The following is a 26,872-nucleotide window of genomic DNA, read 5'->3' as shown; positions in this document are numbered from 1 at the left end:
TTTTTCTCTTTGTCTATAATGGCAGCTAGTCATTACTATGCCATTCACACCCTATCCAGATTAATATTTTTTTAACCTCTATCATTACAATTTCAATTTGGCCCATCATCCCTTTTGTCTCTCCAATCTCTCCTGCCTTCCACCCTATCACAGACCTTCCCTTTTGTTCTTTATCTTCCCCTCCCCCTTTCAATGCTTAAGAATGTGTTCTTTTCGAACATTTGGCAGTTCTGACGAAGGGCCATCGACCCGAAACGTTAACTCTGTTTTTCTCTCCACAGATGCTGCCTAACTCGCTGAGATTTGCAGCATTCTCTGTTTTTATAGCTTGGATCCGTGCGGGTTCCCTGCTGAGTATTTCCAGTATTTTCTGTTTTCATTACCTAAAATAGATTATCTGGTCAGTACCTTATTGCTGTTTATGGGAGCTTGTTGTGTGCAAATTGGCTGCTGTGTTTCCTACATCACAACAGTAAAAAGGAACAAAATAAGGGAAAGGGGATAAAACCAGAATGACACAAACAGGAAAAGAAACAGAATTGCCTGTAAAGTGTTTAAGTTGAGAACAGGAGACGATAAAATGGTAGAAGTAATATAAATGAGAGAAATCAAAGAAATACAAGGCATATACAAAGAATGTGTGAATAGCTGAAGGGGTGGGGTTAGGCTGATGGAAAGGAAAGCATAAAAAAATAGGCTGCAGTGACCCAGAAGCCTGATAGAAGAAAAAAAACAGGTCAACACCAAGGGGATGTTGTCACCTTCAGCAAATAGGCGATAAACCGGTAAGAAATACAAACACATTTATATAGCACCTTTCACGACCACCAGATGTCTCAAAGTGCTTAACAGCTAATGAAGTACTTTTTGGAGTGTAGTCACTGTTGTAATGTGGGAAACACAGCAGCCAATTTGCGCACAGCAAGTACCCACAAACAGCAATGTGATAATGACCAGATAATCTGATTTAGTGCTGTTGATTGAGGGATAAATATTGGCCAGGACATTGAGGATAGCTCCCCTGCTCTTCTTCGAAATAATGCCATGGGATTTTTTACGTCCACCTGAGAGAGCAGACAGGGCCTCGGTTTAACTTCTCGTCCGAAAGATGGCACCTCTGACAGTGCAGCACTCCCTCAGTTGGAGTGTCAGCCTAGATTTTTGTGCTCAAGTCCCTGGAGTGGGACTTGTAACCACAATCTTCTGAGTCAGAGGCGAGTGCGCTATCCACTGAGCCACAGCTGACACGGTGGAGTGAATCCTCTGCCCAATAGAACACCTGCCCCATTTTCATTTCTATTGTTTTATGATGCTCCAAGACAACTGCAGCCTGCTCACTTCGCCATTTTTTATGCTTCCCTTTCCACCAGCCTAACCCATACACCGTTAACTATTCATATACTCGCTGTATCTCCTGTATGTCTCTTATTTCTTTGTTCTCAGTTCTCCACTTAAATACTTTATAAGTCGTTCTATTTCTTTTCCTGTGTTTGTGCGCTCACATTTTTTATCCCTCCACCTTTCCCTTGTTTTGTTCCTTTTCAAATGCTCTTCATCTGTAATATCTTCGAGCTCTGACAAAGGGTTCGCAGCTGAAACGCTAACTTGCCTGCTCTTTCCATGCTGCCCGAGCTGCTGAGAGTTTCCAGCATTTCCAGAGATTTGCACCTGCGCCCCTGCTGTAGAGCAGCAGTCAAAAGGCCCCACAGTCCTACTGGAGGATCTACCTGATCCACCTACCCACGGCCACCATGGATCGTTGGGGTGCTCTTCAACCTTACAGTCTGCAGGGAGCCCTAGGCAAGACTTATTTCCAGCTTTTTGGGGTGTCCCTCTGTTTGAGCATCCCAGAGGCAGACATAGGTTGGCCGCAAATACCCACTCCTGCCCCATCTGCATGTTAATGTTGGGCTTGTGCCTACAGCAGAATCTGATCCAGTAGTGCCCACTGAGAGGATCCCAGGAAATCTCAGGCTGATGTTGTGGGAACAAAGACCAAATATAATGGAAAAGCAAAATACTGCGGATATAATGGGTTTCTAGCCCAGTTTCCTCTTCATTGCCACCCCTGGCACAACAAATAGGAAAAATTACTTTCATATCTCGGAGAGGAGCTTTATTATTAGAGGGCAATAAGGAAAGAGCAGTGGAGTGGGACTAATTGGATAGCTCTTTTCAAGAGTTGGCACAGGCACAATGGGCCGAAAGGCCTCCCTCTGTGCTGTATGATTCAATGATTATTACGTTTTGATCATATATACCTAAAGTTCGCAAATGGCAGCCCTAATTTGTGCTAATTTAACTGCAGCAATTGGGGTATCGGAATTAGTCACAGTGCCTCTCGGTTGGAAAGGGAAAATCTAGCTCGAGTTCTTGCTCCTGATTATAATCCCATGATGAGCCTGTTGCTCTCTAGTGAGAACAGGGTCATGTTGAATCACTGTTCGCCGTGGTGGAATAGCTCGCCGGCATTCACTTTATAGGTTTAGAGATGAATAATGAGACCCTGGGTGGGATACAAAGGATTGCCAGTCCCCATGGACTGTACTTCAGCAAAAGTCAGTGAATTCATGACAGGAGAGAGAAAATTGGAAAAAAAGACTCGTACATAGTGCAAAGAGAATTTCTGTAACCTTAATGATGTTTTGAGTTTTTCATTATTTTCACGAATAAATTTGCAAATATTAAACTGACTTCTGATCCGCTTTTGGAGATTTTCACCTAAAAACAGATTTTCTCAGTTACGATTCTGAGATATCGTCTGTGCCATTTTTACTCCTCTCCTGTCTATTAAAAAATATATAAATTTAAAAATAAAAAATATAAATTTAAAAAAAAGTAAAACAAGTGTATTTTCTGTTGTTTGTTAATTTTAGAAAATAAAAATCTTGATTTATACCAATGCATAAGGGGCGACCAGGTAGTGATCGGGACGGGGCATTGAGGCAACAATTGGAAGGGGGGGGAGGGGGGAAGTGGTGGCTGGTAGCGGCCCATGAGAAGGTTCACGAGGTTGATTCCTGAGATGAAGGGGTTGACTTATGAAGAAAGGTTGAGCAGGTTGGGCCTATACACATTGGAGTTTAGAAGAATGAGAGGCGATCTTATTGAAACACTTAAGATACTGAGGGGGCTCGCTAGGTGGATGCAGAGAGGATGTTTCCACTCATAGGGGAATCTAGAACTAGGGGGCAGAGTCTCAGAATAAGGGGCCGCCCATTTAAAACTGAGATGAGGAGAAATTTCTTCTCTCAGAGGGTTGTAAATCTATGGCATTCTCTGCCCCAGAGAGCTGTGGAGGTTGTGTCATTGAATATATTTAAGGCGGAGGTAGACAGATTTTTGAGTGATAAGGGAATAAAAGGTTATGGAGAGCGGGCAGGGAAGTGAAGCAGAGCCCAAGATCAGATCAGCCATGATCTTATTGAATGGCAGAGCAGGCTCGAGGGAGAAAAATGGCCTACTCCTGCTCCTATTTCTTATGTTCTTATGTGGAGCTGGGAGGAACACTTTTGCATCTCCCAGCTCCATACTTGGGTAACAATTTTTTTTAATGCACCTTTTAGGTGACAGTCTGAAGCAGTTCCTTTAAGGACCACTAGTTAGGCCTCATGTAGACCTGATTTTTCTGAACACAGTTGGCCCAGCACCAGCTGTGTTCATGGCAAACTAATTTGGTAAAGGAGTCATCAAATAGGCATTATGCCCTTTATTGGCATATGCAAAGGACATAACATCTGCTTCAGGTGCAAGGCCTGGAAGCCTTTTGATAATTAACCAAAATGGAGGACAGCACATTTACTGCTCAGAATGTGTGCGTGCACGCTGCCTGCCATTTGGTACCCATTTTACACCTGTAAAGCAGGTACAACGTCATCAAATGTCTAGGCCTACATGCTCTATCGGAAGTTCTCCCCTGTGACGTCTGTCAGCCCCTTCATTCTTCTCTCTGCATTTCAGGATTTCTGATTTCAGAAATCCTGAAACGCATTATTTCTGTTGCCCAGGAAAGATTCTGAGGAAAATGCCATCAAATCAGAAATAAGTCCCATCCAGCATCATAAATAAATATATTAAAGGTGATTTGAAAATATTTGCGGCAGCCCTCAGAATTCCTAATGATTCAGGAGTTCAACGGGTTAATGGAATAAATCTTCTATTTCTGGTGATTGGTTCAGAGATGAACACTCATTACTACTAATGTACAGTGACTCTAATTACTGCTGTGACAGAACAGCAAGAACATTAATGGTCACTGGCTCCATTCAATACTACTTGCAGGAAATGAGCTTTGACGCAAAGCTGACTTTAGGACCTCAAGGGACAACTACATTTAAGACTGATGTAGATGATGGAAATGGGAGGGGCAGGGGGGGCGGTGGTGAAGAGAGAGATGAAGACTAAACTATGAGCTGGAGGGGAAGGGAGAAAGACTGACTGACTGATAGACAGAATGAAAGTTATGAAGTTTTTGGAGCTTTTAAAGAAGCTTCTTTACAATACTGGAGAGGAGAGTTGCATGGCATTTACTGATGCAACAAAATCATCTGCAAACGGAACAATGACATCTGTTTGGTGTAGTAACATTTTGAGACAAATTATGCCTTTATGTTGAAAAATGAACGAATGCGGTTGGCAAATATTGTTTAAAACCACAGTGCCTTGGCTTTCAGATGGCTCAGTAAGTTTACCCACTGTGAAACTGAGCCATAGGAGGTCCAAATTTGACCTCCAGTTGTGCTGAAGTAGCACTCTTGCCTCTGAGTCAGAGGGTTCTGGGTTAAAGTCATCGGCTGACATTCCAGTGAAGTACTGGCTATATTGCCAGAGGTGCCAATTTTCTTTGAGACTTTAAACCAAGGCCCCCTCTGCTCTCTCAGGTGGACATAAAGATGTAATGGCACAATTTTGAAAAAGAGGAGAGTTATAATGGCCAATATTTATCCCTCAATCAACATCACTGAAAAAAGCCGATTATCATTTTTGTTTGTGGGAGCTTGATGTGCACAATTTGGCTTCCGTGTTTCCTACATTACAATGACTACACTTCAAAAGTACATCATTAGTTGTAAAGCATTTGAGAGCTCATGAAAAAGCAGTATAAATGCTAGTCTTTTTTTTCTTTCTTTGTAACTGGTCTCAATGTCCCTGGGTTAGGGAAGGGAAATAACTGGGGTTCCTGTTGGCGATCGCTATCCAAACTCTGCTGGAAGTATGTGTGTTCATGTTGAGTAAACATGGGATCAGCCTTGGCATCACATACAACAACTAGCCAACACTCACTGTCAAGATTCGCACGTGCTTAACGGCCTCCCTGGGCAAGATACCATAGGGCAACCCAGCACCTGTGAAACTACTTCGGCAAGTAATCGATGCCTTCGAGAGAGAAGAAGGGCAAAAATTGGCAGAAAAAAATGGTGCCTTTTTAAAATGTATACTGCCAACAATAATGCATCATGGTAGTAAACATACATGTTTGTGAAAGCAATAAGACCACAATGCAGAATTTCTTGGAATTAAAAGTTGAGAGCACTGTGCTCCTCAGTAACTACAAGGAGATTTGCTGCTTAAGATTTTACAAGAATTTTTGGATCTGATATTAGTCTATCCAAATATTATAAGCCAACGTATTCTGGGCTGTAGCATGTTAATAAGCCAGTTAACAGATTATTTTGGAATTTAAGTAGCTTGTGCCGTACGACAGAATTGAAAACAGGCAGGGTGACGGAAGGATGAGTCTACAGGTAGACAGACATATTGATGCATTGAACTAAGACAAATAAGTGGTTATTAAGGCTGACCGCTATGTTTACTCTAGTTGAGCGGGAAGGCCATGCACTTACCTGGGGCTTTAACTTTCACCTCCAGAATATTTGAAGATTTACTGGTTTTCCTCACCCATTGGTCCATCTGGTTTTGGTGCCACAGTTCAGCAATGCACTGGTATCTCCCAGCCTCCAAGTCACTGGCTTTAGAGACAACCAGGCGGACATTATTGGACAAAGTCTTTACTACCATTGTTTTACTTTGAAAATTTGTTGCCTTGTCCCCCCATGCAATGGATGTGTCACGTGCAAAAGTGATTATATCATAGTTGTTGCTTGATCCAGCAGGCTGGAATTTCCACGTTACAGATACCGACACTCGAGAAGGATAGGAGGGCCTGAGGAAACACTGCAGCACAAATGCATTGTTGTAGATCACTGATGGTGTTCGAGTTATTGCAGTAACACTGAAGCCGGTTTCTGTGAAGTGATCAATGAAAAAGGTGTTAGCATCAACTTCCATAATCTAAAAATTTCCCAAAATACTTTATATCACAGAAGGATTGCAAGATCGTTTCCCTCCCCATTTCCTGAAGGCACTCACTTGTACTGGGGTATCATTCCATAGGTGTTGGCCATCCAACAATGACTTATCTGTGCAGCCATTCTTTGTATGTGAATCCAGCCAGTGAATGGTATTTGACTGTGGGGATATCTCAGCTCAGCCCTCAAAATCGGTTAGATTTTAGATTGTCAAGTCTTAAACAGACTTTTGACTTGGCTCGAAGCTTTCATCTCCAGGCATATGACAAGTCACCTCAAAAAGATCACATTTACCTTCTGCCCCACCGCCCCGCCCCCCGCCCCACCTCAAGGCGGAGAGTCACTAGTTGGTCATGGAACAACTGACAAGCATGAGCTAGGTGACATGTTGAGTAGCTCAACTCGCCATAAAATGTGTGAGAGTATGTTGAGACTGTACTCCTTATCGGAGCATTGACATACAGCGGTCGTTCCACCAGTTGGAGGTGCAGAGTTTCAGCAGATGCTTGTCTCTCTACAACCCAATCATGGTGGATCCAATCGAATTTCCTTACACTAAAAATATCATGCTACATTCAATTTTAACTTTTATCAATAACTTCTACCCAATTACATACTTCATAAGATGAGATTCTAGTATTATATCTAAAATATATGTAATTTCATCAATATCTCCATAATGAGCTAACTGACTTTCACTTGTGACTTTATTACTCTTGATTTGTTCAGTCAATGATTATCATGGCCGCAACATATCCAGTATTAATATTCTACAATAAAATGTTCCTTTTAGATAATCAGGCAGTAATTAGACTGGTGCACAGAAAATGTTCAGCTCTCAGACACACTTTTCTGGTGTGAGCACTTACCAAGAGGAGTTACCACTGCTACAACGTGAGCAGATTGCTTTCCTATTCGCTGCCAATCTCCACCCACGTTCATTATCCATTCAGCCACTGTACAAACATACTCTCCATCATCCAATGTCACTGCATTATGTAGTTGCAGCATGAAAGAATCTGGCCGCCGCTTGACCAGTCTGAGGTCTCCATTAACACCACGCTTATGGTAGAGTGTACCAATAACCTGAGCACCGTCCTGGTCCAAGCTGATGATATCTATGACCTTTCTTTGTTTGTTTATTAACTGCCAGGTGACAGAGAGGCGGCTGTGGTTCCTGATTGCTGAACGAACATCACAGGCGAACTGGAGCAAGTTACCCTCCAAAACCTTGGTAGTGTTACTGGTAACAGTCATACTCAGACTACTTTCTGCAGGAAACAAAATACTTTTAGTGCAATTGGTAGTTTTGTAGAAAGGCAATTGTAACAGATGTGAGGAGCCATCTTGTTTTAGATTATAAGAACAATACATTTTTATGGGAATTTGTAGCTATGCCAATATTGTAACAATTTAAAAATGGCCTTTGTAACTGTTTTCTGTGAGAAATTTCTTTTCTCATTGTGACGGACAGAATAAGGAATACCATAGATTTCTCGATCAATATTACTTTAATGCTGAGAGTAATTTATTTTACTGCTAAAAGTCCAGGCTAAACTGCTTGGGATTAACACACAAGTGTGGCAGAAAAAAGGGGGAAGGTTGCTGTATTATTTGTTTTTGTATTTGTCTATAAGGTGTCTATGATTAGATTGAGGTTGGTTGGTCAGACACCAACGTTAGCATGCGAGAAGAAACACCATTATTTTCCCAAATGGTTGAACCATCATAAAAAGTGTTTATTTTTTCAAAAGCTAACCAGCTTCATATTGTGTCAGAATTAACCTCTCCTGGTAAAGGAGATGCTGTGTATTATTGTTACTCAACATAGCATGAAAACTATCTCCTCTAGTTCTGCTTTTGTTCTGATTTAGCCAGAAACTGCCTAAATCTGGGTATATATTTGGTGTGGTTTCCCTAGTACTTTAGTTGAGCTCATGCAGTGGATGCAGTGAGGCAGGACCCAGTATGTGCAACTGTGCATTTTTTTTAAAAACACAAAAGAGTCTGTTGCTTTGACAACAGTAATGCTACTTTTTCAAAAAATATGGTGATTCATTCGTGGTTTGTATAATGTTACTTCATAAAACATGGACATTTTTAGCCTAAGTTAGATAGTCTGGCAGTATTGTGCTTTTCATTGGTTTGGAAAGATCACTTAATGGGTAGGCCACATTATTTTCAATGCGTACTGGTAGAAAAGTTCATTGTTCACCATGTGACAACGCCATCCCAGATTATTTTCTAGGTAAGATCAAGCTTGAGTTCATAGGAGATGTAGAGTTACCTATGGAAGCTGACTTTTGCATTGACCATGAATAACAAATGTTGGAACGAATATATTAACATTACAGATGAATGAACTGTTTCAGTTAGACTTGCCTCTTCACAAGGACATTTCACTTGCAATTCCTACTTTTAAGCAAAGAGAGGATATAAGCCTAGAAGGGATGATGAGCAATGTTACTGTAACATGTTCATACCAAATTCTATTTTAATGGAAGGATTAACTTGCAAAAAGGGTGTATGTTGTAGACAGCATAAAAAGGGGATGGCACAAGCAAATAAGAGTAAAGATGACCATAAATGCAGTTGTTATCACATTGCCTCTAAATTTAAAATGCCAAATTTATGAAGTTTAAACTAAAAAAAAAGGTTGGACTTCACTAGATTTTGTTTTTTATCTGATCTCCAATTGCCAGAATTTGGAAACTGGATCTCAAATGAGCAGCAACTGAATAGGGACTGTAGAAAGTCTGATGGGACGGAGGACAGGTGTCTTCAGCTCTTTGCTCCTCCCCTTTATCTCAGCACATTGCTTTGATGTTCTCTTGATCAGTTTATCTCATCTTTATGAAAACCAGAAGTCGGAGCACTTCCAATAAATGAGTGTCAGTACGAAGTACTTTCATGATGCTTTTCATTACTTCACAGAAGATTCACATACCCTCAGCTGAAGAAATTAAAAACCTGGCACTAACACCACAACGCAATGTTGCTGTGTAGAAGTCAAGCTACCATCACTCTTGGGGGAAAGATTAAAGGCAAAATCATCAAAGGGAAATGCTCTCATTGCTAATGTTGGCTAGTGATTTTCAGTCAACCGTTCTGATCAGGTTTTGTTTGTGTCTGCATGAGTAATGCAACTGGCATCAGAAGCTGCAGGCAGAGATCTTGTGGGCTAGGCTGTCACTGCAGTGTCTACTTGAGCAAAAATTATGTCACTCAAAATTTAAAAGTTCTTGTTGCAAACACATGCTTTGGAATAAGATTGCTGCACAACAAAGCTCTAGTTATAAAAATTGCCAAAGGTCATTCATTGGTGAGCTTTAAGCCCCTATGACATAGTTTGGGTTTCATTATTCTTAAAAGGGTAATTCGGGTTCAAATAATCCCCTTCATTTTATACTGCATCTTTTTTTAACTATACTTTGGGTCTGATAACTGGGCTATATTAAACCCAGATTCCTTTGTGAACAGTTAACAGAAACAAGCTTATGTAACCGTGGGAAAGTTTTTTTTTTAAAACAGTTTCCTTGTATACTGATAAGAGCTGTGTCATGAAGCAATAATATTTCCATACAGCTTAGAGCGACCTTGGCAGTATGAGAATCACAACTTAACTCTCTGATTAGATTGTTTGAATTTAAAATACGAGACAACGTTAGTTGTACAGAAAGACCACTTGTGACATAAAGCACACTAACCAGAGGGAATGCTGCACCAAAGCAGCTTCTTAGCTGCTCGAAAGGGCACACAAAAAGGATTCTGGAATTGCTCTGCAGTAATTCCAAGCTACCAAAAGATTATATATTGTTAATTCTTAAAGGGCGACTAACATTTTTAGACAGTTACTTACTGACAGGCTGAACACTGATTAAAACTTTTGTTGATTTGTTGGTGTCTCTGGCAATGAATTCTCCGGTCACTGTTTTCTCATGCTCAGTGGCCCGACAATGGTATTTGCCACTGTCCTCCAGTTGAACATGGTAGATTTTCAGCAGGTACGTTGTATCAGTTTCCTTTGCAAACCTTACATGTCCCAGGCGCTCTCTGGTTGTGTATTCAACATTGACTGTTGGTACAGCATTACGGCCAATGTTGGCAATCTGTGTGCCATTAAAAATCCACAACACAGAGAAATAACGGTCCTGTATATTTTGAGCGTCAATGACACATCTTAACTCCATGGTATCTCCAACTGTGAAAACTCTCCTTTCATTCTCCAATTGAACACTGAAGGTCTTATCTGTAACAGAACATGGACATGCAGATAAAGATTAAAGCTTGGGAATCCAGCAGTAAAGAATTACAACTAAAAACTCACAATTCAAATCCTAGGACTGTCCAAGACTGTTACCCATATCTGCCTACTCCCAGACTTCAAGATTTCAAGATTTCTTTGCCTCTCTCCTAAAATTTCTGACTCTAGCTGGGGTATGCCATGTGCTCATTGTTGCTGAATAAGCCCAGCCAGTGAGTGAAAACACACAATTTTGAGGTAAGTTTGTTGACCTGAAGCATTAACTCTGTTTCTCTCTACACAGGTGCTGCCTGACCTGCTGAGTGTTTCCAGCATTTTCTGTTTTTATTTCAAATTTCCAGCATCCATAATAGTTTGCTTTTGTTTTCTTCTCAACAGACTACTTGAGTATCCATACATCATACTGACCAGCATTAAGGAATGGAACCCGCAGTGAGAGTTCACCATTTCCCCTGAGCTGCTAAATGGAATGCCTCACAATAGTGGAGTACACCAGTTACTTGCAGCTGAATGGGACTACCAAATAGTGAAAGAATGCTACCAACTAAACCAGACAGACACTAGAAGGTTTGACTAAGTAGCTGAGCATAGCTCATCCTCCAATATCTCCTCCCCAGTCCCATGCTTCTACTAAACATCAACGGCTGACACGGCCTGACCTTCAGAATGAACAAGCTGGGAGATCACCGGGCATAACCATCCTTTGCTGCTCTGAAACCCTGACTATGATCCTTTTAGTGTCATCTTTTTCACATCTTATATTATTATATGCCAATGGCACATTATTCTCTGCTTATTCATATAATGGCTAGGATGATTTTGATCACTGCTTTTGAACAATAACCACTATAAATCAGTGCCTTACCAGTAGCTTTTATATTCACAGTTGTTTTGTCAGTGCGCTTGGTAGCTATGGTGTACCAAGACCCGTCTGGGTCTTGGATCCACTCTCTAGCCTCACAGTAGAACTCCCCCTGATCAAATGCCTGCAGTTTGTAGATGGTTAGTTTGAACGAAGTTGCTCCAATCTTGTCCAGTCGCACATCTCCTGATGCCTGTCTCTGTTTATATGACTCTCCAGGACGTAGGATGAAATCCCGTGTTAGAGAGATGACCTTGAGATTCTGATCTCCCTTTTGTAGGTACCATGAAACAGCCACGTGCGTGTGCTGTGATGTTTGTTTGGACACTTCACAGACCAGTTCCAGGGAGTCACCTTCTACTTTATTCAGGGTCTGGGGTACTGATGTTGCACTGAGCGTGTCTGGAATGACTGTAAGAGACAAAAATGATCAATAGGGGCAGACATCACAAAAATGTATTTAAAACAGTTAAGTTCATCTAAGAGTGGTTGAGAGGTTGACACCTAATCATTTGATAAAGGTTACTAATTTCTTGGATGAGCAATACTGGTACCTGTACTCTATGCAGACTTGGGGAAACAGCAGGAACTACCTGTCTCACAACTGTAAAATATGCTTAATCCTCAACCCCTGGATGCTGGTTACAAGGCATCATTGATCCTCATCATGGAGATGTTCACAGCTTAATACAGCTCTTTAAGGTTAAAGCAATGTTGCAGCTGGATATCAAAGGCGAATGAGAAAAACAAAAAGGAAAATGGGGAAGAGATGGAGGTTTCCATTGCCCACGAGGAAAATCACCTCACAGAGCTGCTTTAGCAATAGCATGTGGCTCATTTTGTATTCCTAGTTGTAGAATTACAGCGTGGCTATTAATCTATGAATGTATTGTTCCGAACCTCTATTAGCAGAGGCATTAATATATTTTCTAAAATTAGAGAGAGAGGAATTTCAGACAAATCAGTGAAGCATTCGTGCACTCATATCCCATGCTGTAACTCCAATAACCAAGTCTAAAAAACGAGCATTAACTTCCTTACCTCCATAGTAGCGTTCCAGAACATCTTGCTGTCCAAAGTCCAACTATATTCATACTAATATGTTAGAAGATATATTGCATTTAAGGTAAGAAGCTTCAGTTATGTTATACTTTTTTTTGCATGATACTAAATTCACTACCTCAATTTGTTCCATCAACTAACTATACCAGTGACAGACCTGTAATTACAAGTTCTTTACCTTACATAACAAAAACTGGTCTCTGCACAACTCAAGACACAGGGCCTGAAATGTGGTTGTCCCTGCTCCGCTGGTGGAAATGCAGTGTGGCGGGACATCTGCTGCTAGTACCACAGAATGTTGCCCTTGTCAGAGGTCCCGGGGAGGGCTGGGATGGTGGGGTGGTGGGAGGTAGGGCGGGGTAAGGGAAAGGTGAAGGGGAGGGTGAAACAAGTCAGGAGCAGACCCAGAGCAGGATTTAAAAATAATCTGCATATGGTTAAAGGGACTAGATTCCTGGAGGGGAGAAGAAGATGGCACCTGACAAGAGAGCAAAGAGGAGGGTTTCAAACTTTGCAGACTACAGTGTGGAGGTAGTGCTGACCGAAATAAGGCAGAAGAGGGATGGAATCTTGCTTCAGGAGGCAAGAGACTTGCCAATGCTTGTGTCATGTGGAAGGAGGTGGCAAGGCAATCAACAGCAACCCCATAACACTGCCCCCACAATATAGGAAGACACTTAATTACCTCACCAAGTGTGGAAAGTATTTTTATCGAAGCTGATACCATACGGTATTTGTGTGCCTTTTGATTAAAATGGAGTCCTGGCCCTTCCAGAACTTTCTGCATTTTAGCAGTCAGCTTGCATAAACAGCTAAACCTGCTGTTAGATGGCTGATGGCCATCAGACAGCTAGGAGACAAGTCATGCTGAGACAAGTAACCCCCATGGTGCTCTCCTATTGTCTACACTACAGGAGTTCCATGTCACCCCACCCTTATCTTCTGACCATTATCTCTTTCCAAGACCTCATCCATTTGAAGCAAACAGATAAACTGACCAGGAAATTGAAACAATCCTGACACAATACAAGACAGGTGATAGCCCATTACCTATGACTCATGGAGTAATGGCCGTTTGGCTTTCTGATAACCCTGACAAAAGGAAATATCTGGACACCATGTCAGGACCAGGATATAGTAATTAACTCTTTATCTGTATTCACTGACTGTGAGACAGAGCAATACACAGGGAGAGGCCAGAACTTTGGTTTTACTGTATAAATATCTTGTTAAACTGAACCATTTCGGAGGTGTTCATTTAGCCCTTGACTGAGTGAAACCTACCCCTTGCGAGCAAGTAAATTAAAAAGGAATCTTCTACCGGAGCTGTAAGTGTCGGAGTCATTCTTTTCGGAGGTCGAGATTTCGACACAAGGCAGCAAGTGAACGTGACCTGCTGACTAAGTACTCGGGACAACTTGCTGATGCCCTCAGAGAAAATTCATCACTCTCTGTGCTCAGTGTTGAGGTTCAGCATTGTTGGGGTTTCAAAGAACACATATTGTTCCATGTACAAGTGAGCTTGTCTGTTAGTGACCCCTTCATTTAACATTCACTCACATCTTGCAATCATGCTAGTCCATTGAAGCTCATTTCCAATGTACAAACATCTAAATACATCCTTCTATTTCACTACAAATTGGCAGCCAAATGAGAAAAACATCAAAGAGTGCTGCTGCTATTTCACATTTATGAATTCCGTTTGCAGGAAAAGTTGGCACACAATGCCACAGAGCAGCAGGCCACAGGTGGAGGTCTCTCATACACCAAGCAATTGACCCAGTTACAAGAAACAGTCACAGCTATCCTGGGAGTAACTCCTCTCCAGCTAGAAAACCTGGAGCTGTGAGTTCACTGTCAGTTTGTGATGATGAATTATTATATTGGAGGTGCTAATTATGGAAATAGAAGCGAGCATGAAGAGAAATTGTAACTGAAAGGCTTTATTTCAATGCAGTGCTTGCTGGAGAGAGTGGCAGCACCAGTGACATCTGCATCTTTGACCCTAAATTATTTAGCATTCTGGTCAGCCAATGTCTTCCAAGTGGAAGGATTAGTTACTGGCCGTCAGACTTTGGGGGACCATATGGAGTGAGCAATGACTAATGACGGATAGCAGTAAGGGACAGCAGAAATCTGGCAACAAAAGCTCTTTTTGTTTCTTCAGAATCATGAAGCAAAGACGCAACAAGTGATGCAGTAGAGAAAGCGATTCCAGGCCTTCTACAGTTGGCCTTAGGCTCTCGCTCACCCCGTCACTTTCAATCACACCAGCCCAGTTAAAGTGACTGGGAATCAGCAAAATACTGTAGATGAGGAAATGTCACTGGGCTAAGAACATAAGAAATAGGAGCAGGAGTAGGCCATTTGGCTCCTCGAGCCTGCTCTGCCATTTAATAAGATCATGGCTGGTCTGTTCTTGGGCTCAGCTCCACTTCCCTGCCCGCTCCCTATAATCCTTCACTACCTTATTGTTCAAAATTCTGGTTATCTCCACCTTAGATATATTCAATGACCCAGCCTCCACAGCTCTCTGGGGCAGAGAACTCCACAGATTTACAACCCTCAGAGAGAAGAAATTCCTCCTCATCTCAGTTCTAAATGGGCGACCTCTTATTCTGAAACTATGCCCCCTAGTTCTAGATGAGTGGAAACATCTTCTCTGCATCCACCTTGTCGAGCCCCCTCAGTATCTTATATGTTTCAATAAGATCACTTCTCATTCTTCTAAACACCAATGAGTTTAAGCCCAACCTGCTCAACCTTTCTTCATAAGTCAAACCCTTCATCTCAGAAATCAACCTAGTAAATAAGTAGACCAAAACTGTACGCAGTACTCTAGGTGTGGCCTCACCAATACCCTGTACTGTTGTAGCAGGACTTCCCTACTTTTATACTCCATCCCCCGCCCCCCCTGCAATAAAGGCCAACATTCCATTCACCTTCCTGATTACTTGCTGTACCTGTGTAAATTGAAGAGGATTTACTGTGATTGAAAGGCTGCATTAGAGGGAGCAGCATGGGGCAGCCCAGCCCGGCCCGGCCCGGAAATCGGTATGGTCCCGGCCTGCAAGACCATCAGCAGGCCGGGGCCATCAGAGGGAGCAGCGTGCGGTGGCATACCACTGCAGGAGGACGACGGCTGCGAAGTCAGGTCGCTGATTGCAGTGGGACAGGCACAGCAGGAGGGGTGAAGGAGCGGCGAGAGATTGTAGAAGGAAGTGACCGGGGCCCAGGAGAGACGTGAGTCCGGGGCCCAGAAGAGGCGAGGGCCCGGGGCAGCATGGGCCAGTCCACATTACTATATGTGTGCATGCTCAGTCCGTGCAGCAGAGCTGGTCTCCAGTCGTCTTGGTTAATCCTTGCCACTAGACCAAGACCTAGCTCTGTCAAGCCCGTGTGGTGGCTGGTGTGCAACGGCCACCACACGTTAAAAAAATCCAAGCACAGGCATCTTCCACCCTCCAAGATGTAGTTCGGGATCTGGAATATTAGGTCCTTCATTGAAACACCTGACAACTCATTCCTTTTTGGCGTGGAAGCAAGTCATCCTCGTTTTGCCCATGATGATGATGATGATACTAACATTTTGTATATCATGCACAAAGACACCCTGGTCCCTCTATACTGCAGCATTTTGTAATCTCTCTCCATTTAAATAATAATTTGCTTTTTTATTTTTCGTGCCAACGTGGATAACCTCACACTTTCCCATATTATACTCCATCTGCCACATGTTTGCCCACCCATTTAGCATGTCTAAATCCCTTTGCAGATTCTTTGTGTCCTCCTCACAATTTTCTTTCCCACCCATCTTTGTATCATCAGCAAACTTGGCTACATTTCAGTCGGCCCCTTCATCCAAGTCATTAATTAGAGCACAAGGAATCCAGAGGCTGAATGTATGGAGGTACACACCGATATTACTGAGTGGAGGCCAAAAAAACGTCACTGCCAAGCATGTGGATGATGATCTCAAGGAATCCTGCCATGAAATGAAGATTGGTCATGGAACATCAGACACATTTGGAGGCACTGCACAGCCTCTCAGACATGCAGCCATTGATAGGCATGGCAATGAGGCCCATGCCATACCATAAAGCACCATTTGAGTGGACTTTACTTCAATGCAGTGCTTGCTGCAGAGAATGGCAGCACCAGCAACATCTGCATCTTTGACCCTAAATTATTTAGCATCCTGGTCAGCCAATGTCTTCCAAGTGGAAGGATTAGTTACTGGCCTTCAGACTTTAGGGGACCATATGGAGATAGCAATGATTAATGGACTCTGAACTATTCAAAGCTGCATCACAGACGGATTTCAGGATAACCAGTAGCATCGCTCTCAGGGTTTGATCATGTCAGTTTTCCCCACAGGGCAGGGGCACCTGTATTCTGTTCTTAGTTCAGGTGGGAGAGCTGCAGATTACATTGAGGAGGAGCTTTCCATCAGGACAGCAGCACAACAGAGATCTCAAGAAAATCCCCCCACAATCCTTCACAAGCGAGAGCAAAACCAGGCTCTGGCTGAGCCGATATCTAATGCACAGCCCATTGCGGACTATCTCAGAACTCTGCAGCCCGGAGTGAAAGGTCACCCGTTGTTCCAAGAGGCTCATGACCTTTCTGAGGCACCATCCACACCCAAGGTCCCTGTTCCTCAGGTTGCAGTATTAGAATATGTCAGAGGGAAAATGGAAAATTCACCAGAGGTTTGTTCAGTGAAGAGTCAGTATAAATATTTTACATTGCTTCATCTGTTTGGTGAATGATTCATGCTGTTGTTTCCTGAATCTAGGGAAATAATAAACTTATACTTTGTACTGTTACTAATTTAGTGGGTTTGTGTTCACCACTAACTTCCACATTCAAGGAGTTTTAGATGGAATTAATATAAAGGCCTTTTTATGGAAGTGTGTGTTGACAAGAGTACTTTATGCTTTAGTGAAGGAGTCCTGAATAAACCACAGTTATATCCCTCCAGTCGCTTTGGCTGTTGGTTCATCTGCGTCCTCTTCCTATATCTGATATTCACTCACCATGGGGTTACAATCTGCATTTCAATCTTCCTCTAGCATGACAAATTGAATGCCTTTTTGGATTGCAAAATGTTGCAGGACACAACAGGTATCAAAATTAGTGATACCACGCGAGCAGCGTACTGAAGGGACTCCTATGACCTATCCAGGCATCTGAACCTTTCTTTGAGCATTACTATGCTTGCTCAATGGGAATTCTTGTACTCATGTGAGCTTCGCTATATCTCTCTTCTGCAGCATTGAGAGTCCTGTGGAGCTACCTCATGAGCCACGGAAAGAATGAGTAGAATTTGTCAGCAAGGAGCCATCCAAATAGAAACACTGCATTTACAGAGTGAATTGGAGCTCTTATTCTACTCAGGACAAAATCTGTAGTAACGATAGTAAATACAAAGCATAATAGGATGAGAAGTGAAGCAGATGTATATAAAGGGATTTAAAATGACAGTGATTTAGTTACAGAAAATGAAATGGCCCATTTTAGTCTAATATTTGTTCCCTCCATTTATTTGATTTTTTCAGGAACACTACTAAACCTTGTATTAAATAAAACACAGTTCGGTGAATTAAAAAAAAAGATCTGGTATCACAGATTATGATCTTTAATTCTTTCATTCATATTATATGTACAACACAAACACCTTTGTCCACAAATAACACAGCAGAATGCATCAGACACTGCCTAACCAATTAGATTGCATTAGTACTCCAGAGAGTCACACATCATTTTCAATTGCTGATGATAATCCTGATATATCACTGCAGTAAAACACTACATATTCATGTATTTATTGAGTTATGCACAGCTGCAATCTTGAAACTTTCTCATTTTCCCTTCCCAAGAAATCACTGCCATGGAGAGTCACGCATATTTGCCAGTGATTTTGGTGACTTTTCATTTTAACTTCAACTGCAGTTGGCTTAATTTGCTCAAGAAAAATGCAAATCACCAAACATCTAAATCGGTTTCCAAATTCCAACGACACATGGTTGATTGAATGTGGTTTAACTGCTATGCAACATTTTCGTGTAACAGACATTCCAGCCTGGATTTTCCAATTGCCCATGTGTTCAACTGGAAGTCGTATGGGGCGAAAATCCATCCGCCCAAAGAGATGCTTGTTGGCCCTGGCATAATTTCCAAAGTTAGCGTCAGTAAAATATTTCAGACAAGGTCTAGCATCAGAAACACCTTTTTTTTGTCAGGGCAGGAAATAGAATGCTGCTGTTGGATTTAAAGGTTGCAGCAGCTAAAAGGGCTGGGATCATCATTACTGTGTCTGTCCAAATAAAGGTTTGCCATTGCAGAATAGTTGCCAGATTTTCAGGAGGGCAAAGATCCCCTAGGTTCTCTGTTGGAACGGTGGAAATACTGTTACAGGAAGTTAGGCAGATGTAGGCAATACTGCAGGGTTAGCTTCCCACAGGCAATGTTAGGATATTGGAAGTACAGTGTATGTCAACCCCACAACCTGCTGCTCAGCCAGGCCTTTCCAGAAGAAGTTTAATGATTTTAGGACGTCAGCCAGGGTAAGAGAAGCCACCAGCACTTTCCAAGAACACATTGTAATAAGCATGTCTATCACTTACAATGATTTCTCCACCTCACTGTATTAAGTGCTTTCATAAATTATCAATGCCCTTGAGGCTAAACAGTGCAAGTGACAACCCCAGCCGTAACCTGCAAATGCTCCTTCACTCACAGCCTTACATACATTCACCCTGAAAAAGCCTCGGATCGAATGTAATTGTTGCGTGCACCAGTCTTCAAACCCACGACTGGCTGAATGATGGCACCTGTGTTTTACTGCATGCCATAGGAATAAAGGAGAATTCTGACCTTTTACATTTTTTTCCCAAGATGAAGACAGCCCACAATGCTTGAGAGAGCTGCGACAGGTTGCAACCCCAAACCAACCGTATAATATCCCAAGAGCAAAAAATGCAGCAATTCCGGACAAGGGAACTCATACTGGGTGTCAGAGACTGGGAAGTAAGGGATAAGTCAGCTACAGATTCATGATAAATATCTGCTTCTCTTCCTTCTCAGCTCACCTTAACAGTCAGCAAACCATGTCATAAGAGCCTCAGGTTACTGCTTCTATTGTAAGTTGCATATTAACTCTGTTCATCAAAAAACCATTGCAGCCTTGCAATTTCTTTTCTTCCTATTAATGTTGTGAGAAAGGGCATACAAGTCCCAACACATATGGCCTTGTCAGCATTTTTGAGCTTGCACTTTCACTCATTATATCCATCCAAACTCAGACATGTCTACCCCAAGGGGGTTAGTGAGTGAGACAGACAGCAGTGCACTGGGAGACGAGAACTTGATTGAGCAGGAGAACAGCTGCAGGCACAAGGAAGACAACATTGCCAGAAGGAAGGCCAGGTTGTATAGCCTCTTGGCTGAAGAGCATGAAGATCAGAATTTCATGAGTCCAGCTTTTGGGGCCAAAATGACACCTTGCTTTAAGGCCTGCTACTGCCGGAAATCGGCGGCCACACTGCGGAGTGCAATGGCCACCGATTTTTCGTGAAATGGCCGCCATTTTGAAAATTCCGCTCCTGTGGTATCCTGGCGGTGACCCGTTCCCCTCACTACCGCTCCGTTTTAAGTGTGTCATCAGAGCGCACACCGCCGGTGTCCCCCCCCCACTCCTCCTTCACCCTCCTCCGATCGCAAATTCAGTCGAGAAAATCTTGCTGCTGCAGCTCGGTGCCACTAGCAGCTTTTTCTGCAGGTGCAGTGTGTTTGGAGTGCTTGCAAAATGATGGTGCGACTATCATTAAAGGGGAGGAGCTACTGCCGCGGTCGCCATCTTTTCTTTTTTGTCGGCCGACTGCCATATCAGGCCGACAATTATGCCCCAGGTTCAGCCGGGCCGCCAACAGGCAACCTGGCACCCCCTCTTGGGTGCCAGGCCACTGGCCCGGCCGAAACCCCCCCCTGGTGGCCCAATGGACCTAACCGAAAGAATCGCAGTGTCTCTCTCCTTTATGTGACAGGGAGAGACATTGTGACGCGGCACCGTGATGACATCATCAGCTATGCTGATGAATGACAGCGGCGGACACTCCACCCTGCGCCCAACTTCCGCCCCTCTAGTGTGCAAACTTCCGCTCACTGCCGCACATCCGCCCCCATTGTGACCGACTTCCGGTCCGCTGGAAAACCCCCCCAAAAAAACAATGAAGCAGGATAGGTGCACCGCATTTCCGGCGGTGGGCAACTTCGGCACCTTCATTTCCAAAACTTGAAGCACTGTGCAAGCTCTGGGAGCCTTGCCAGAGAGGATGCTGCAGATAGAGTTCACTTAACAGCATGTGCAGCACAACTACGCAACATGCAGGCCATCTTAGAACGTGTGGCACTCCAAGGAGGGTTATCCAAGCCCCTCACTGCTGCCCAACAAAGATCAGCTCACAGCACCAGCCTGGCCTGTGTGGCACAGCTGCTCACTGGACAAACATAGAACATCATCAGGGGAACCATTTAATTATTTTAAACTTAAATTGAAAGTGAGCTGCCAAGATCCTGTTTGTCTTTCAAGTTGTGGTCATTGGTAGGCATCCAGCATGGCTAGAAATGGACAGTAGCCCTATTCCTCCCTGGATCATATTCAGCCTTTATATCCCACTCAGGAATGGATTAGATCTTGCTGTTCACATAATACCCGATTTCACCAGGTGAAATTTCAAGTCACTCATTTCCAATAATGCTCAAAGCTTAGTGCAATTGGATGAAGGATTGTTATCAAGAAATGTTGAATAATTTTCAATGTGTGTTTATATCTTTATAATGATATTAATTCTGATTATTGTGTGCATTGAATCTGCTTATTCGCCAAAAAACATTCCTGTCAATGCTCTTCTTACTTGGTCAAGTCTCTCTATTTTTCAGCAGATGCAGTATTTACAGCTCCAAATAAATTGAACATCTTTCATTTAAATTTAGTTTATGAAATGCCAAAAGAAAAAAAAGTGAAAATCAGGAAAATAGGAATGGTCGGCAGGAAATATAAAAAGCAATACAAATTTTGGAAAAATATGCAGCCTTATTTACATTTAATTTTTGCCAACTCCAGTTTGCTTTGATAATTTTATTCAGCATTTTCTTTAATCCTTTGTTCTTATTCATAAAGTTTCCTCCTATTATGTTTAGCCTGGAATTTCTCTGTTGGTTGTGGTTAAGGACTACAGAAAGAAGAAATCTCAGAATAAAACAGAAGTAAAAGAAAAAGATCAAAAAGTGGAAGTGGAGAGAGCGAGAGACTGAGGGAAACAGAAATAAAGGGCGAGAGAGATATTATAGACCATTATCCATGCTCAGATTGGTGCAAGAATCCAGGAAACATTTTTGGTTGAAAAAAAGATTAAAATGATGGGACTTGGCCCCCCAAAACATTGAAAAGCACCAATGTATGTACCGGTGAATCAACAGCCAGTTTCAGAACTATTCCCAGATGGAAAAGGGAAAGGGAGAGCGATCATCTCGGGGATCTGTTGAGGGAGGAAAGAAAGAAGAAACAAACTTGAATTTATATCGTGCCTTTCATTTCTTCAGGACATCCCAAAGTGCTTCACAGCCGATGAATTAATTTTATATAGAATTTAAAGCATGGAAACAGGCCATTCGGCCTAATCTGTCTATGTTGGCATTTATCTACCAAGCAAGGAAATAATCCTCGTCACATTTACCACCCTGTTTCCATTTCCTTTCATTCATCTACTCAATCTAATCCAGAATGTGGACATGTTTTTGCCTCAATCATAGCCCTAAAAGTGAATCCCACAGCTTCTGTGTAAACAAGTTTCTACTGCCTTCTGATCTAAAGCTCTTACATTTAATACTGTATCAATAGCCCCCCCAAATGAGAGTATCTAATTAACATCTGGCCAGTGGTGACCAACTTGCAGTCGACTTGATAGATAATTGCCAACTGGCTTGCAATGGCACAAGTTAAAGTCTAAGCTTACATTTCAGTTAAATAAAAAGCACAGTTTCTGTACTACTTCTCCACAGCCTATCTCCTACTCACCAATGGATTCCCATCCCATTATAAAAGCCCTTAGTCTCAACTTATTCCTGTCTCATCCCGCAACCATTTCACTGTGACGTGCTCTTGGCCTGAAGTGCAGTCATTGTTTTGTTACTCATTCATGCCTCTAGACTTGACTATTCCAACGCACTCCTGGCCGGCCTCCTTGTTTCCAAATCCCTCTATGGCCTCGCCCCTCCCTAATCTCCTCCAGCCCTCCAACCCTCAGATATCTGCGCTCCTCTAATTCCAGCCTCTTGAGCATCCCCGATTTCAATCGTTCCACCATTGGTGGCCATGCCTTCAGCTGCCAAGGCCCTAAGCTCTGGAATATATCCCTAAACCTCTCCACTTCTCTACCGCTCTTTCCTGCTTTTTAGACGCTCCTTAAAAACCAACCTCTTTGAACCGCTCGAATATCTCCTTACACGACTCAGTGTCAAATTTTGTTTGATAACGCTGCTGCACAGCACCTTAGGACATTTTAATATGTTAAAGGCGCTATATAAATCCAAGTTGTTGTTGTAAATAAACGTGGCAGTCTCTTGCTCAAAGCAAGGTCCCAAGGTAAATGAAATGAATGATCTGGCGGTTGAGGGATGAACTTTGGCCAGGACACTGAATTAGCTCCAGTCTCTTCTTCAAATAGCTCCATGGGATCTTTTATGTCTACCCGAATAGGCTGACTAGGCTTTGGTTTAAACATCTGAAAGACAGCGAAGGTAATTTTAACCTAAGCCACCCAGCAGGAATATGAAAGGATTGGATTAGCTGCTCGTTTTACACCTAGCCCAAAGTCAATGGAAAGTAAAATCGGGCGGAGTGGAAAATGAGTGACTGATCTGGTGCCGTCAGGTTAAAATAATTTCTGCATCTCTAGTGCAGTACTCAGCGAGTGCTGCATTGTCAAAGTCTGGGCGTGAACCCACAAACTTCTGACTCAGAGACAAAACTGCTGAGAATAAAGAGAATAAATGAGAAAGAAAATCAGTTGCTATCGAGGTTTAACGGGCCATGTGCAATGTCACTGCAGATCTGCAAATTATAAAAATGTCTATGCTCATTACAATATATAATATACATATCTCAATTCATTATTAAACAAAATGTAAAGATTACTTTCCTCACCAGACCCTAACAAATTACAACAACTTAGTACTGCCTGGAGTAAAATTCATTGGGATAGAGATGACACATCATTAAATCAGGATAGAGATGAGCAGTAGTGCACCACCCTGTTGCACCAACATGCTGCATTATGCATGAAGTACTCGGATGTGGCTACAGACCTCGTCACCGGGAGGGACAAAACCAGCAGAGGCGAGGCCCTTACTCAAAGGGAGAGAGGAGATGGATAATAAGCAAATCAACCCATAACATGTTCACACCTCTCCTAAAAGTCCCCACTTTACACAATGGCATGAATCATTCTGCTTAACGCTGGTCATTTTCTATTGATATTTTATGAACTTATCAGGAGTAAGCACTAAGGCGAGTTCAGTAAATTGGTCCTTGGCTCTACACAATTATCATCATCATAGGCAGTCCCTCGAAATTGAGGAAGACTTGCTTCCACTCTAAAAGTGAGTTCTTAGGTGACTGAATAGTCCAATACGGGAATTACAGTCTCTGTCACAGGTGGGACAGTCATTGAAGGAAAGGGTGGGTGGGGATTCTGGTTTTCCCGCACGCTCCTGCCACTGTCTGCGCTTGCTTTCTGCATGCTCTCAGTGACGAGACTCGAGGTGCTCAGCGCCCTCCTGGATGCTCTTCCTCCACTTTGGGCAGTCTTTGGCCAGGAACTACCAGATGTCGGTGGGGATGTTGCATTTTATCAAGGAGGCTCTGAGGGTGTACTTGAAATGTTTCCTCTGTCCACCTGAGGATCGCTTGCCGTGTAAGAGTTCCGAGCAGAGCGCTTGCTTTGGGAGTCTTGTGCCAGGCATGTGAACTATGTGGCCCACCCAATGGAGCTGGTCGAGTGTGGTCAGTGCTTCGATGCTGGGGATGTTGGCCTGATCGAGGACACTAACGTTGGTGATCTGTCCTCCCAGGGGATTTGCAGGATCTTGCGGAGACATCGTTGGTGGTATTTCTCCAGCGATTTGAGGTGTCTAATGTATATGGTCCACATCGCTGAGCAATACAGGAGGGCTGGTATCACTACAGCCCTGTAGACCACAAGCTTGGTGCCAGATTTGAAGGCCTGATCTTCAAACACTCTCTTCCTCGGGTGGCCGAAGGCTGCGCTGGTGCACTGAAGGCGGCGTTGAACCTCGTCATCGATGTCTGCCCTTGCTGATAATAGGTTCCCGAGGTATGGAAAGTGGTCCATGTTGTCCAGGGCCACGCCGTGGATCTTGATGGCTGGGGGACAGTGCTGTGTGGCGGGGTCAGGTTGTCTTACGGATGTTTAGTGTAAGGCCCATGCTTTCGTATGCCTCGGTGAAGATGTTGATTGTGTATTCAAACAATGCTGATAAAATAGTCAACATAATTTTGAGGTGAGAAGTTGCCATGGACACCTTCACAATTTAGCTACCTGAGTACTTACTGCTTTCAGGAAGACAATACATCTAAACAAATGGCTTTCACAGAAATGAATTGAATAGCATGAAGGCCTCTAGAACTTTAATAACCTTTTGACCTCACATTTCCAATAGGCAAAACATTTATTCTGGTGAGGACAAAGGGTTATATAATACACATATAATGCAATTAAACAACGAATGGGAGGAGGAGGCTCCATGAACATTCCCATTCTCAATCACAGCGGAGCCCAGCACATGAGTACAAAAGACAAGGCTGAAGTGTTTTTTTTATTTGTTCTGGGATGTGGGCGTCGCTGGCAAGGCCAGCATTTATTTCCCATCCCTAATTTCCAGAGAAGGTAGTGGTGAGCCGTCTTCTTGAGCCGCTGCAGTCCTTGTGGTGAAGGAACTCCCACAATGCTGTTAGGGAGGGAGTTCCAGGATTTTGACCCAGCGACAATGAAGGAACAGTAATATATTTCCAATTCAGGATGGTGTGTAACTTGGAGGGGAATTTGCAGGTGATGGTGTTCCATGCGCCTGCTGCCCTTATCCTTCTAGGTGGTAGAGGTCGCGGGTTTGGGAGGTGCTGCTGAAGAAGCCTTGACGAGTTTCTGCAATGCATCTAGTAGCTGGTACACACTGCAGCCACGGTGTGCCGGTGGTGGAGGGACTGAATGTTGAAAGTGGTGGATGGGGTGCCAATCAAGTGGGCTGCTTTGTGCTGGATGGTGTCGAGCTTGACTGTTGTTGGAGCTGCACTCAGCCAGGCAAATGGAGAGTATTCCATCACACTCCTGACTTGTGCCTTGTAGATGATGGAAATGCTTTTGGGAGTCAGGAAGTGAGACACTCGCCGCAGAATACCCAGCCTCTGGCCTGCTCTTGTTGCCACGGTATTTATGTGGCTGGTCCAGTAAAGTTTCTGGTCAATGGTGACCCCCAGGATGTTGATGGTGGGGGATTCGGTGATGGTAATGCTGTTGAATGTCAAGGGGAGGTGGCTAGACTCTCGCTTGTTGGAGATAGTCATTGCCTGGCACTTGTGTGGCACGAATGTTACTTGCCACTTATCAGCCCAAGCCTGAATGTCATCCAGGTCTTGCTGCATGCGGGCATGGACTGTTTCATTTTCTGATGAGTTGTGAACGGCACTGAACACTGTGCAATCATTAGCGACCATTCCCACTTCTGATCTTATGATGCAGGGAAGGTCATTGATGAAGCATGAAGATGGTTGGGCCTCGGACACTGCAACCATCTTTAACCAGTAGTGCCGAGTAGATAATCCATTTTGGCCTACTCCTAAGATCCGCACCATCACAGAGGCCAGTCTTCAGCTAAATTGATTCACCCCACATTGTAGCAAGAAACGGCTGAGCACACTGGATACAGCAAATGCTATGGGGTTCGATAACATCCCGGCTGCAGTGCTGCAGACATGTGCTCCAGAACTAGCCACGTCTCTAACTAAGCAATTCTAGTACAGCTACAACATTGGTATCTACCCGAAAAAATGGAAAATTGCCCAGGTATGTCCTGTGCACAAAAAGCAGGACAAATCCAATCCTACCAATTACCGCCCCATCAGTCTACTCTCAATCATCAGCAAATTGATGGAAGGGGTCATGGAAAATGCTATCAAGCGGCACTTACTCACCAATAACCTGCTCACCGATGCTTAGTTTGGGTTCAGACCATTCGGCTCCAGTCCTGCCACTGCTGGCTGCCACTCGCATCCCCCCACCCCCCACTCCCCGCCCC

At 43.3% G+C, this 26,872-nt stretch overlaps 1 protein-coding gene across 2 annotated transcripts in view; it reads right to left on the bottom strand.

Annotated features, from left to right (window-relative positions):
* Positions 1-26,872, bottom strand: part of igsf3 (immunoglobulin superfamily, member 3) — a 190,545-nt gene that overhangs the window by 52,452 nt on the left and 111,221 nt on the right. For both annotated transcript variants that reach the window (XM_070893490.1, XM_070893491.1), the window contains exons 3-6: positions 11,438-11,845; positions 10,168-10,557; positions 7,178-7,579; positions 5,844-6,245 (exon numbers count right to left, since the gene is read on the bottom strand). In XM_070893490.1, the coding sequence (XP_070749591.1) occupies positions 5,844-6,245; positions 7,178-7,579; positions 10,168-10,557; positions 11,438-11,845 (1,602 nt within the window). The remainder of the gene's footprint in view (positions 1-5,843; positions 6,246-7,177; positions 7,580-10,167; positions 10,558-11,437; positions 11,846-26,872) is intronic.

The sequence above is a fragment of the Pristiophorus japonicus genome, chromosome 11 (genome assembly GCF_044704955.1).
Source record: "Pristiophorus japonicus isolate sPriJap1 chromosome 11, sPriJap1.hap1, whole genome shotgun sequence".
Lineage (NCBI taxonomy): Eukaryota > Metazoa > Chordata > Chondrichthyes > Pristiophoridae > Pristiophorus > Pristiophorus japonicus.
Note: the sequence above shows the minus strand (reverse complement) of the source record. Positions and strands in the feature narration are given on the sequence as shown.